We start from the raw sequence: 14140 nt of genomic DNA on the forward strand, positions 1-14140 counted from the left end.
ATGTGCAGGCACTGTGCTAGGCCTGTTACAAACTCTGGAGAACTGAGTTATCCCCATATACAGATGCAGATACTGAGGCCCTTTGGGGTTGGGTGACAGCTCAGATCCCAACAGCTAGTGTGGCACAGCCAGGAACGAAGGCCGGGGTCTTTTGATGGTAGCTGAACCGCACTCAGACACCCACCCGTGTCTGCCAGCACTCCGGATTGGCTGGGAAACACTCCCTGAATCCAAAGGTGCTGGTTTAGTCAGTTATCAGCCAGTGGTCCTCAAGTGTCCCCACCTGTAAGATGGGGGCGCCCTGCCCCAGTGCTGCAGCCTCGCGACCCCCTGGAGGGCGGGGGACGGTAGCTCAGGCGAGAGTCTTCCGGCTGCCCCGGGGAGGGAGGAAATGAGCCGGCGGCAGGGGCGGGTTTTCGGCGGGGCCAACCCACGGTGGGGGGAGCGCGGCCATGGCGCTCCTGCTCTCGGTGCTGCGTGTACTGCTGGGCGGCTTCTTCGCGCTCGTGGGGTTGGCCAAGCTCTCGGAGGAGATCTCGGCTCCAGTTTCGGAGCGGATGGTGAGCGGCGCGGGCGGGCGGCCGGGGATCGGGCGTGTGCTCTCCCCTGCCGCTCCTCGCCCCCGGCCCGGCAGGCCGCCTTCGGGCTTCCGAGGCTCAGCTGGAGCTGGGGGAAAGTGCCTGGCTTTCGACTGAGGCGGAGGTCCTGCCTGGGGAGTTCCTCGAGTTCTCTGGATCTTCCCTAGACGGAAGGGGACAGAACCTCCCCTTCGTGCTGAACATTGGTGGCCCCAGGCAAATCTAGAGCCTTAGGAGTTCCCTCCCACCCACCCCGGACCCTGGGGGAGGATGATGCGGTGGGAAAATGAGCTCACTCTCCGCTCTCTCCCCTCTTTTCGCCGTTTGCTTCAGTTTTGGGGAGGTTCATGGGGTTGGGGTGTAGTAATCCTGGCTTTGCAGGGAAGGAAGCCCGCCCTGAAGGGCAAGTATATCAGCTAAAGGTTGCACATCTAGTCAGGAAGCAGGACACAAGCTAGACACTCCTAACTCGGAACCCAGAGAGGGAAGCCCTGAAGTCGTATTTCAGCCTTCTGTCTAGTTCCAGACTCATGGGAAAGCTTTCATATCCTGTTCACCAATCTCCCCAGTCCCTCAAAGGAGCCAGACTTGTAGACCACTGCTGGCATCTCTCTCCAAGGCCTGGATAAATCCCCAGAGACAGACAGCTTAGAGCTGCTTCCCAGCAGAGCTGAGGAGGGGAGGTAGAGCTGAGGAGTGGGAACAGGAAAAAGTAACCCCGAAAGTAAGGATGAGGGAGGACCTGCCTTGAGCTTGTCAAGCTCAGGGGAGGACCTGCCTTGACAAGAAGAGTCACTTTGAGCCCACCTAACTCTGCCCCACCTCCAAATATTCCCTGTACATCAGCCTTAAGAGAAACCAGGCCAGGCACAAAGAAGGAAACTGTGGAATTCCCCAGGCCTTGGCACTAGGGAGCCAAGCCCAGCCCCCTCCTCCTGGGATTTGGGGCTGGGTTGTAATCTCTTGAGAGGTCTAGTGAGAAAATCAGTCTCTGTACCACTTGGAGCATGGAGCCTGTTTCCTGATTCCAAAGCTCAGCGCCACAGGGCAGCCCTCTCCTCTTCAGGCTGACCTCAGCCCTGGACCTGACCTAGAGTAGTAGTTCTTTTCTCTGGGGAGTTGAGGGCACAGGCATAGATATGCCATGGAGCATCTGGGGAGCTCATCCTTGTTGAACATGAGGCTGACAGGCATTCCTTGCCACCCCTAGAACGCCCTGTTCGTGCAGTTTGCTGAGGTGTTCCCGCTGAAGGTATTTGGTTACCAGCCAGATCCCCTGAACTACCAAATAGCTGTGGGCTTTCTGGAACTGCTGGCTGGGTTGCTGCTGGTCATGGGCCCACCGATGCTGCAAGAGATCAGTAACTTGTTCTTGATTCTGCTCATGATGGGTAAGGGGGCCAACTGGCCTGAGAAAATGGGGTCTTCTGGGGGAGGATGATGGAAAGACCTGGCTGTTCCCCCTTACTGTTGCCACCCTTCTTTTTTCTCTGGGATCAAGAGCACTTCCTGCTCTACCACAGTTTCCATGGTCTTCAAACTAGCACAGGTATTTTTTTTTTTTTTTTGAGATGGAGTCTCGCTCTTTCCCCCAGGCCGGACTGCAGTGGCGCTATCTCTGCTCACTGCAACCTCTGCCTCCCGGGTTCACACCATTCTCCTGCCTCAGCCTCCCGAGTAGCTGGGACTACAGGCGCCTGCCACGGCGCCCGACTAATTTTTTTGTATTTTTAGTAGAGACAGGGTTTCACCGTGTTAGCCAGGATGGTCTCGATCTCCTAACCTCATGATCTGCCCGCCTTGGCCTCCCAAAGTGCTAGGATTACAGGCGTGAGCCACCACGCCCGGCCTAGCACAGGTACTTTTTGAACTTAATATGCTAGAACATTATCACATGTTAAGTGTACCTTCTACCTCCTCAATTCTAATGGCTGCATAGTATTCCCTTGTGAAGATGTATTGCAAGCTCAGCGCCTCTGCTCCTTCCTCCACACATCCACTCCTGGGATAAGGGGATGGAGGAGCAGCTGCCATTTGATGCATGTGTCTGGCACATTGGTGTAGAGAGCAGGGAAGCTGGAGAACCTTGAACAGGAAGGCAGAGAATTTCCCTAGGGAGTCCCCCTCAAGTAGCTCTGCCCACAGGAACTGCTGATGTACAAAGACAGCTGTTGCTTCAAAGGCCAGATATCTTCAGGCTCTTCTATATGCCCTGGCATCTGTTACCATTGCTGCCACTGCTACCAGGCTTGCTTCCATCTCTGGAGCTTCTCCCATTTTCAGATCTGTCCCGTACCTCCAACCAACAGCCCCTGGGCTAGTCCTTCCCTCCATCTTAATCTTAGTAGATGTAGGATTAAGAAAGGAGAAGGGGCCAGACACGGTGGCTCACGCCTGTAATCCCAGCACTTTGGGAGGCCGAGGCAGGCGGATCACAAGGTCAGGAGTTCGAGATCAGCCTGACCAACATGATGAAACCCCGTCTCTACTAAAAATACAAACATTAGCCGGGCGTGGTGGTGTGCGCCTGTAATCCCAGCTACTCAGGAGGCTGAGGCAGGAGAATCGCTTGAAGCCAGTACGCAGAACCCAGTAGCCCAGCTACTCAGAAGGCTGGCAGGAGATCACGCCATTGCACTCCAGCCTGGGTGACAGAGCAAGACTCTGCCTCAAAAAAAAAAAAAAAAAGAAGGATCAGGGAGATTTTTTTTCTAAAATCTATCCACTCTAGCCACTGCCCTATTTGGCTGGATCATTCCTGTTTCTTTCTTGTCCTCTGAGAGGGGCAACTGTTGCCACTGCTACTGTTGTTCAAGAGGCTTCTAATTTCCTAGTCCTGCTTTCTCCAGGAGGCTAGAGATGAATGCCGCTAGTTTTGGGAATGTGCGTTAGGAGTGGTGGGGGTGTTTAATGGGAGGGCTTGGGCTGGAGTGGGTCAGCCTAAACTGGAGAACCCTGAGCTCCTGGATCTCCTGGGTTCTCCCAAGGAGACTCAGGGACCTCACTTTCCATTCCAGGGGCTATCTTCACCTTGGCAGCTCTGAAAGAGTCACTAAGCACCTGTATCCCGGCCATTGTCTGCCTGGGGTTCCTGCTGCTGCTGAATGTCGGCCAGCTCTTAGCCCAGACTAAGAAGGTGGTCAGACCCACTAGAAAGAAGACTCTAAGTACATTCAAGGAATCCTGGAAGTAGAGCATCTCTGCCTCTTTATGCCATGCAGCTGTCACAGCAGGAACATGGTAGAACACAGAGTCTATCATCTTGTTACCAGTATAATATCCAGGGTCAGCCAGTGTTGAAAGAGACATTTTGTCTACCTGGCCCTGCTTTCTCTTTTTAGCTATACTACTCTTTTGTGAGGAGTTTATGTTATACATATTAACATTCCTCATGTCATATGAAAATACAAAATAAGCAGAAAAGAAATTTAAATCAACCAAAAGTCTGATGCCCCAAATAACCACTTTTAATGCCTTGGTGTAAGTATACCTCTGAACTTTTTTCTGTGCCTTTAAACAGATACATATTTTTTTAAATGAAAATAAAACCATATATCCTATTTTATTCCCTCCTTTTAAAACCTTATAAACTATAACACTGTTTCATGTCTCTTTTGCCTCATTGCTGTTAATGGCTGCATAGTATTCCATTGCAAGGATGTACTATAATGTATTTAATCCCCCATGAGGAACATTTGGGTTATTCTCAATTTTTTGCTATCGTAAGCCGCACAGTAAATCACTTTTGCATGCTTATTTTCTTCCCCTAGAAGTGAGGGTGCTGGTTCAAAACACATGCATGTTTTTAAGGTTTTTAATACATATTTAAAACGTACAGGTTCTGTATGCAGAGCTTAAGTACTTGCTTCTGCCTATGCCTTTTGAGACACATTAGAGATTCCCTCCCACTCCTTTTTTTCTCTGACATATTAGATGTGCAGAGCTAACAGGTAGGCATTGAGTCATTTGACAGGACCTGAAATCAAGCTCTGGTGGTGATCTGTGGCACCCAGCCCAGTACTCCTTGACACCTATGTGGAGGTGAGGGACAGCCAACTCCATGAAATGCTGAATGGTACAGCAGGGCCCAAAGCCTGGGAGGAATCCCAGAGGTCCTTGGGGGAGGAAGGGTGCATATGTGTGACAGTTCTCGGGGGAAAAGTGGACAACACGTTAGGGCACTTGCTATTTTGTCACCACCATCTTTATCTTAGGTTGGCAGGGCTGTGGGCTTTTGGGAAGTGATGTACCTCCCATGAGGGACTATAGTGAGAAACAGTTCACTTATTTATGCAAATATTCTAGCTATCAGCCTACAGATTGCTTTGAGGGTGGAAAAGAAGTCTCTATTACTCCATTTCATGTTCACTACAAAATGCTAATTCCCATTCTGACTAGTGTGAACCTCAGGCAAGGTGACACTCTCAGTTGGATTTTTTCTTCTTGAATCTGAAAGCATAGTGGTGTAGTCTGCCTATAGTACGGGTAGATAGATTACACTAAATAAATGGTAGTGTCAAAACAATAAGGAAACCTTTTCTCTCATGTAAGAGGCCCAGAGATAACCACTTCAGTTTCAATGTTGGTCAGTTTGCCTAATGATGGCATCAAGAATCAACATTCTTTAAACTTTCTGCTCTGCTGCTTTCAGTGTATTGGCTGTTGCCCTCAGACTTGCGAAATAGCTGCAGCAGCTCCAGACAGTGCATTTACTATAATACTGAAAGGTGAAAACAGAGGAAGGGTGCCTTAGAAGACCCTAGATTTTCTCGTAGATCTCACTGGGCAGAGCTATGTCCCATTTCCATTCATAGACTAATGACTGGCAGGAGAATGGAATTCCCATAATGGACTTAGACTAAGATTTACCCACACTGGTCAGCAAGGAACGAGAGGGGGCAGACAATGATTTCTGTCACTTACTAGCTTATTTGAAAACTATGGGTAATGATAGTAACTATTTCATAGCCTGGCACATAGTAAATGTTCAGTAAATGCTAGTCATTATTAAATATTGATTTGTTTTACAGACGAGAAAATGCATTTGGAAAGTTTAAGTGCCTATATATCAGACCTGGAACTAGAACTAAGTCCTAATTGATTCCAGAACCCAAACTTTTCACTGCACCAGCTGCCAAAGCTGAAAATGGACAGGCATGGCACCCCTGCTCTCTTCAATCTGAGGGTAGATGGGATGACCTGTCTGGGGTGATGAAATCTGCCCTGCTTTCCCAGCATTTCCCCTCTGATTGGAATTTTTTTTTTTTTTTTTTTTTTTTTTTTTTTTTTGAGATGGGTTTTCACCATGTTGGCCAGGCTGGTCTCGAACTCCTGACCTCAGGTGATCTGCCCGCCTCGGCCTCCCAAAGTGCTGGGGTTACAGGCCTTAGCCACTGTGCCCATCTTGCTTGGAAATTTTGAAGCCCATGAAAGTAGAGCCTGGAGCCCCGAGGATCCTGGCCTTATACTTTCTCCACCCCTTCCAGGATGCCACCGCCAGCCCGTCTCCTGCCAGGATGGACTTTGAGTAAAACCTCTCGCAGCTAGCATTAGGTTGAGGGCTCCTGTTTACCAAGTCTGGATCTGTAGGCTGATAAGCAGCTACTGGGCCCCCCAAGCTTGGCTGTAGGACTGCCCAGCAGCTGCAGGAAAGTCAGGGTGCTAGAGGAGTAGGCTGGGCAGCTTGTGTGTACAAGCAGTTGGGATTGACAGCAGCAGGAGGGTCTTGAGCCCAAGCAGTGCCTCCATAGCAGCCCAAGGAGAAGCCAGGCCTCAGGAAATGTGCCCCTCAAACTACAGCCTAAATCTAGATCAGCTCAGCACGATGACGTTCAGCTGCCTGCCCTTCCTAATACATTTTTATCTCCCTCCCTGTGCTGAAGGTTCTCTTGTCCTCCGATGACACTCCCTTCCCTTGGGGCCCTACTGCAGCCCCAAAAACCCAGCTCGTAGCTGCCACAGGTGGGCTCCAGCCCTTCCAGCTGTCGGACCCATTCTTCATGTCGTTTCTTGGGATTAGCTGGCGATGGGAGGGTCTGGGATGTGTGGGTGGGAGGGGATTCTCCCCTGTCTCAGATCCTTAAAGTCAGGACCCCAGAGAGAACTCCAGCAGCCATTATAGCAAGAGGTAAGAAAGGAACAGTCTGGTAGGATGGCAGGGGATGGGTCAGGGTGGGGCTACAGGCATGGAGAACAGAATAGAGGAAGGTGGGAAAGGAAATACAGTTACCCAGGTTCTCAGAAAGGATTGGAGCCTGAGATGCTCAAAGGCAAAAATCCAGATTTTGGAAGAACTGAGTTTTAGGACACCCTAGGGGTGTGTAAGTGTGTCACAAATAGTAACAGGACATTGGTTTGTGCACTTACTCCCTTGGGAAGAGGGTAGGAATATGCCCAGATGTTTTTGTGTTGTTTTGTTTGCCTGGGGTGTCTGTGTCTCTGCCACACTGTGTGTGCCTGTGTGAGTGTACACATTTATCTATGTGCTGCCTAGAAGGGAAGGGAACTAACAGTAATGAAGTATCTCCCCAGTGTCAGCCACAGGGCTCAGTTTTACTTATGTTTTCTCATAATCCTCCCAACAACCCTGTGAGGTAGGTATTTTAATCACCATTTTACTGCAGCAAAGACAGGCTCAGTGAAGCTGAGTAATTTGCCCAAGGTCACATGGCAAATAGATGTGTGTTATCTAGAATCTGCCTGATTGCTGGGTCTGTGCACTTTTTGCTTTTCTGTCCAGAGGTTTGAGTCTGACCCAGGACCTCTTTGTGGTCAAAAAGTGAGGGGGCAGGAAACAGGATGGAAGGCTCGAGAGTGGCAAAAGCTTTTCAGCCCAGCCAAGAGTGCTCCAGGCAAGCGCTGGGGCACCTCTCTGGGAGAGGACCTTCACCAAGGCAAGTCCGAGGTCAGTGTGCATAGGCCTGTCCTGTGTATCACTGCACCACAAGCCCATTCCTCCATCCATGCTTCTCATCTGGGTGGCACAGGGATGGGGGTGAGGGGGGGGTTGGGGCTTTTTCTGGAAAGGGCTCTTCTTTATAGTTCAGCCTGTTTCTCCAGAACTCCCTGTTGGCTCAGCCCTATGTGGCTTTACTGCACAGGTCTGTGCCCCAACATGTATGAACCATAATCCATCTGTGAGGGGCACCTCTACCCTCTCAGTCACTAAGGTTGGAAATTTCCAAGTTATCTAGGACTCCTGCCTCTTCCTCGCTTCCCACAGCTTGTCACCAAAAACTCTGGAGTCCATCCCCTCCTCTCAGCAGCTGCTGGCCAGGTTCGGTCTTCATTCCCTCTCACATGGACTCTGCCTCTAGTGTCGCCTTCCAGCAAGGGCTGAAGAAGAGGAGACTGGGGTGGGAGAAGGTGGAATGGGGGCTGCCTTTCTGGCTAGCCTCCGCAGTAGCCTTTCTTCTGCCACTTCAAGGTCAGAGATGAACAGCAGTGTTGGGGACCTGGGTGTTGGCGGCTGCAGCCTCTGGGATGACCCTGCTCGCTTCATCGTGGTGCCCGCGGCCTATGCCTTGGCACTGGGCCTGGGGCTGCCAGCCAACGTGGCGGCCCTGGCAATGTTCATCCGCAGCGGCGGGCGCCTGGGCCAGGCCCTGCTTCTCTACCTGTTCAACCTGGCTCTGGTTGATGAGCTCTTCACGCTCACGCTGCAGCTGTGGCTCACCTACTACCTGGGCCTGGCCCGGAGGCCGCCTGCCACGCGGCCGGGGCTACCTATTACGTGTCCACCTATGCGGCGGTGGTCTTCGCCGCGCTTATCAGCGTGTGCCGCTGCGGCTTCGTACGCGGCCCCGGGCCCAGGGCGGCTGCCCGCCTGGCCCTGTGCCGCCGGCGCCCCGCACGCGCTGCCTGCGCGTTCGCCTGGCTGGCGGGCCTGGCCCCTCCCTGCCTGGAGCACCGCTGGGCAAGCTCGGGGCTGGCCTCCGCCACGGTGGCCTTCTTCGCGGCCGCCTTCCTGCTGGTGCTCGCGGCCTACGTGAGCCTGGCGCGGGCCCTCAAGGCACCCTCAGGCTCGGGCCCGGGCCCTGCTACCGCCGGCGCGCGGCCAAGACCATGGTCCTGGGGTTCCTGCTGGTCTTCGCCCTCAGTCTGGCGCCCTACCACCTGCTGCTGGCGCCCTGGGTGGCCGGGCGGGACGACAAGGGAGACCGGTGTCGCGCCGCCTCCACGCTCGACATCCTGCATACCCTCAGCCTGGCGCTGCTGAGCCTCAACAGCTGCCTGGACCCACTCATCTGCTGCTGCTTCGTGCGCCGCTTCCACCAGGACTGCTGCTGGGCACTGAGCTGCCGCCCGGTGAAGGGGGCGCCCAGGGCGCATGGGGCCTCCTTGGCCTCCTCCTGGAGAGTCTCCTGGCCTCCCCTCCTGTCTCACCCCCCTGTCACCCTCCCAGTGGCATCCAGGGTGGAGAAAGCTCTTTGGAAAGACCTAGATTCTAATCCTGACGCAACCACATGCTACCCCTGTAGCTGTGAACCTCTGGGCTCATCTGTACCAAGGACATAGAACATTCTTTGTAACCGGAATGTTCCCTGGATGTTGCCAGCTTTTGGATACAAATTATATACCACTGTGTTTTTTTAAACCTCTTGGGATAAAACCCAAAGTCCTTATCATGACCTACAAGGCCCTGTCTGATTTGGCTTCCCTTTCTCTCCAGACCTTATCCCACCACCCCTGCGTCACCCTGCAGGCAGTCACCTTCTTAGGCCCGGGAAAATGCCAATCTCCTACCCTTGTACCTGACTTGGCCAGGAATGATCTCTGTTCCTCTCTTTCACTAAGTTAGTTCTTCTTCACCCTCACTTCCTCTAAAGTAACTCCTTATAGGGAAGCATTTCTTGGCTGGCAGCACACACACACACATACACACACGACTGAATCAGATCGGATTGCTCTTTGATAGCTCTTTTCATAATTGTAATCAAGAATTAATTGAGTAATGCGTTGTTGTTGTTTTCTTTCTCTCTTGCCAGAATGTATTCATGTTGACCCATAAGAAATGATCATTTTTATAAGTCCCCAAAAGTTGAATATTGGAAATTTTATTTCCACCCAATTCAACTTAATAAATTCCGTGTTTACCTTGCTCACTGCTGTATCTTCTGTGGTTGGTACTGTGCCTTGCATATAATAAGAGCTCAGTGTATTAGATGAGTGAGTGAAAACTGAATATCATTAATTTAAATTGCTTAAGTACTCACTCAGACATTCCAGTCTCTGATAGCTTTTCCTCAAGTGTTTCTGAGATTCTCCAAGCTTGTCTCACCCACCCCCCACCATGCATTCCTAGCCCAGTCCTGATGACTGCCTCTTTCTGCTGTTGCTGGATACTTGCAGTTCTGCCATCACCTCCACTCTACCAAGACTTGGTGGTAAGTAAGCTGGAGATCCAGGCTGCTGGAGATCCAATGCCTGCTGCCTCCAGACTCTTTCATGAGAGCCAATCTCTGCCAGGGGCTCCGGCTACCAGTGCTTCCCCTTCTGTGCTTTGACAACTCTGCAGTCTGCTTCTAATGGGAAAGGGCACCACTCTCCTCAGCCACATTATTGGGGCCACACAGCAAGACTGCTTGGGTCTCAAGGAAATCGAGCTTAATGAGTGAGAGCAAACCCTCTTCATTTGGCCATGTCAGCCTGTCAGGAAGGGTCCATCAATCAGCCACCATGTCTTACCTGCCTTTAGGTCCTATTGCTGAGTTTGACTTCTAAGGATACATTTGGTAAATTCCTTTTTTTCTTGATGAATTACCTCTTATTGGTCCCTAATTCCTTCTTTAACTTTTTCCTTTTCCGTTTTAAAAGTAATATAGGTTCATAAAAGTAAATTCAAAGCAGTAGAGAAAAATGTAAGATAGGAAGTACTAGCCTGGGCAACATGGCGAAACCCTGTCTCTACAAAAAATACAAAAATTAGCCGGGCATGGTCCTAGCTACTCGGGAGACTGAAGTGGAAGGCTTGCTTGAGCCCAGGAGGTCAAGGCTGCCGTGAGCCGTGATGACGCCACTGTACTTCAGCCTTGGAGACAGGGGAGACCCTATCTCAAAAAAGAAATAAAAAGAAAGTAAAAGTCCCCTAGTGATAGCCACTATTCACAGCTTCTCATTTGTGTATCTTTCCAGATATTTTTGATTCCACTGTAAGTCCACATGTCATCAGTTTTCTTTAAAAACCTACAAATGGGATAGTATTGCAAGGTTCTTCTGCAATTTACTTTTCTCATTGTTTCCTATATATTGTTCCATATTAGCACAGATAGATCCATCTCGTTTTTTCAATAGATGCAGAGTATTTATTTTACTCAATTGGTCCTCTACCGATGGGCATTTGTTGCCATTATTTTACTGTTATAAACAATGCTTCAGTGAATGCTCTTGTCCACAAATGTTTGCGTACTTATAAATCTGTAGAATAAATTCCTGGCAATGAAACTGCTGTCAAAGAGTATCTGTGTGCAAATGTTTAATGACAGCAAATTGCCTTCAAGAACGCTGCACCAGGCCGGGCGCGGTGGCTCATGCCTGTAATCCCAGCACTTTGGGAGGCCGAGGTGGGTAGATTACGAGGACAGGAGTTCAAGACCAGCCTGGCCAAGATGGTGAAACCCCATCTCTACTAAAAACACAAAAAACTACCCGGGCACGGTGGCAGGCACCTGTAATCTCAGCTACTCGGGAGGCTGGGGTCGCTTGAACCCAGGAGGCAGAGGTTGCAGTGAGCCGAGATCGTGCCACTGCACTCTAGCCTGGGCGACAGAGCAAGACTCCGTCTCAAAACAAACAAACAAACAACAACAATAGCAAAAAAAAAAAAAAAAAAAAACACTGCACCAAATTATACACATCAAAAGCATGTAATGGTCCCTCATCAGCACTGGGCATTATCACCTGCCCCTTCTTGAGTCTGGACTTCTGTTGGTGCCCTAGTTCCTCTAGATGTACCTGAATATATCTGCATTCTAATTGTGAGCATGGTCAATTTGTTCTTTTTCCTAGAAGACTTCTCAGTTTCCTCCATAGCTATTTGAAACCTGACTGGGTCAAACTAAGATATCATACCAGCCAAATCTTAGCTGTCTTGCTTGTTGAAGGGATTAAATGAAAACCCAAATGCAAACTGGTAGGTCCTTAATAATTAATTCCCTCCCCTTCACTGGGAATTAGGCTGGCTCATGCCATGCAGCACTGACCAGCATCTCAGCCCAAGGCCAGGAGGCAGCCTGGGCCCACATCATGAATGCATTTGCTGTGGTGGAATGAGTCGCTCAGCCCCAGGGGCCATGCAAGGTTGGATCTTTGAGAAATAACCTGGCATCCACACTAGAGCCGGCTGAATCTCCTGAGGCAGAATTTGGTTCTACCCAAATAAAAAAATAATTCCTTATGGCCACATCCGTCCCTGCAGTCTTGTACTATCATGCTTTTAATGTGACTTTTCCCCTAGTAGTCAGTTTCCTTTGGGAAATGTCTAACTTAGTCTTTTGTGTCTGACCTGGGGAAAAAGAGCCTGAGAGTCGATTGCTTCTGGCAGGTCAGACACGATGGAAAGAAGCCTCTGTCTAGAGTGACAGTGTGTGGGGGTCCCCTCCTCCCTCTGCGTTGACTCAGGGAAGGAGGAACCTTGGGTGAGGACCTAAAGGTGAAGAACCCGAGGAATGAGAGAGAACAGACGGCCTTGCACTGGCAGTCCTTTTGGACTCTCAGTCTTTATACTTACTTCAAACCATCACGAATTTGACCTAAGATCCTTCCTCAATCTAGAAAGGAAGAGAATGGAGTCCAGGTTGTTCAGGTTGGTTGGAGAAGGGAGCTCCCTTCCTCTAGGAAAGAAAAGAAAGGGGCTTGACTAGATAGATGCTGGACACCCACTTTCTCCAAGGATTCAGGGAAACCTTATCTGCAGCTGTTCTCAGTAGCTACGAATTAGTCTGCCCCAGACTCCCCCACAGTCTTGCAGGGCCAGAAATACCCAATCCGTGCTCCTACCCACCCAGGCCGCACCTTGTGGCCGTGAAGTGCAGACATGGTCCAGGGAAGCTGCTCCTGGCACACAAAGAACAAAATTCCCTTTCTCTACTGGACTCTACTCTTTCCCTCAGCTCAATCACAGTCCAGGTCTCTGAACCCAGCCCAACCCAGTTCTTGACCTTGGCCAGGACTGGCCCAGGTCCTTGGCTGTGCACACACCCACCTGGGCCTTTCCACCAGCCATGCACCCTCTGCGACCCTGCCTGCTCCTGCTGGGACCTTCACTTCCAGCCCCCATGCCACCTGCTCCCCAGGCCTCTGTAGGGAAGCCTATCAGAGTCAAGCTTGATCTCTGTCTTGGGGCCTCAAGGCATTCTCTGCAGCTGATTCTTTGCCTTGACATCTGTCTCCCTCTCCTCTGGCCGTAGGAGGAGGTTAGTGTTTGCCCCTCTGGGTGCTGCAGATCTCCCTTGGGCTGCAGTTGTCCTTTGCTGACCTTGAAACCACCTCCTTGAACTATATTCCAGCTTCAGGGACAGCAGCCTCCTTTCTTGATCAACCATTCCTAGGCCTCTCTTAGGCCTGCCCTTTCTTGCCTTTGGTATGGCACATGCCAGTCACCTAGCCCTGACAGGGAACTATTGTCATTAAATCAGGCTTCCTCACCCCTTATTCTCAGTGCTCACCAGCCTAGTTCTGAAATGTATTTGTGGTTGGGATGCTGAGCTCATGTTGGCCCGTAGCATCTGTGGCAGGAGTATGAATGGTGGCGCACATACTCTATGTCTATATATTTAAAAATTATAAGTCAAGCTGACACATTGCTGAATAAAATGCATTTCATCCTTCTGCATTGACAAATCTACCTTTGTGATGACAAAATAGAAAAATATGTGGGAAGCTGTGGTTTTCAGGACTGAAAGTAAGCAAATTATCCAAGATGACTGCCTTCAATTTTACATATTGTGTTTAAACATTGTATTTGGGTCATGTATGATACATGATTATCACAGAAAATATAAAATATTTGAATTTCATCATATAAATTACTATCATCCATAATGTGATTTTTTTTTATTATTTCTTCAAACCATATTTATATTCATACAGTATTTCTTATTTTTTTCAAAATCTTCAATGATGGTCTATTAATTTAAAAAACAGAAATTCACTGTTGTATAATGACAGTTTGTTGTTAAACTTGTTCAAATTTCTCTTCAATCAATTAATACCTTAATCTGTAACAGTCAAAAAATAGTCTCTGCAGAAATTAGTTTTGAGACTATTTGACTGTGAACTTAGTCACTGTCTTGCAAACATTTTCCTTTCATTGCCCTAATTGCCTTATATTTCATTGAAATTTCACTTTGGTTGTATATTTCATATGCACTTTTCTTCCAAACTAGAAAAACCATGTTCTAATACCTACAGAAATATTTTTTAGTTTTAAAAGTAAAGTAGTTAAACTTAGTTGTCTAAGTCTGTTTGTGTTGCTATAAAGGAATATCTGAGACTGAGTGATTTATAAAGAAAAAAGGCTTATTTGGGTTATGATTCTGCTGCCTAGAAGGTTCAAGATAGGG

General features: G+C 49.4%; 1 protein-coding gene across 1 annotated transcript; it reads left to right on the forward strand.

Annotated features, from left to right (window-relative positions):
- Positions 1-393: 393 nt before the first annotated feature.
- On the forward strand, positions 394-9682 carry TMEM35B (transmembrane protein 35B). The gene is made up of 3 exons (XM_054496816.2): positions 394-560; positions 1789-1969; positions 3596-9682. Exons 1-3 carry the CDS (start codon positions 453-455, stop codon positions 3769-3771), a joined length of 465 nt encoding a protein of 154 aa, XP_054352791.1. The 5' UTR covers positions 394-452; the 3' UTR covers positions 3772-9682.
- The last annotated feature ends 4458 nt before the right edge of the window (positions 9683-14140 follow it).

The sequence above is a fragment of the Pongo pygmaeus genome, chromosome 1, assembly GCF_028885625.2.
Source record: "Pongo pygmaeus isolate AG05252 chromosome 1, NHGRI_mPonPyg2-v2.0_pri, whole genome shotgun sequence".
Lineage (NCBI taxonomy): Eukaryota > Metazoa > Chordata > Mammalia > Primates > Hominidae > Pongo > Pongo pygmaeus.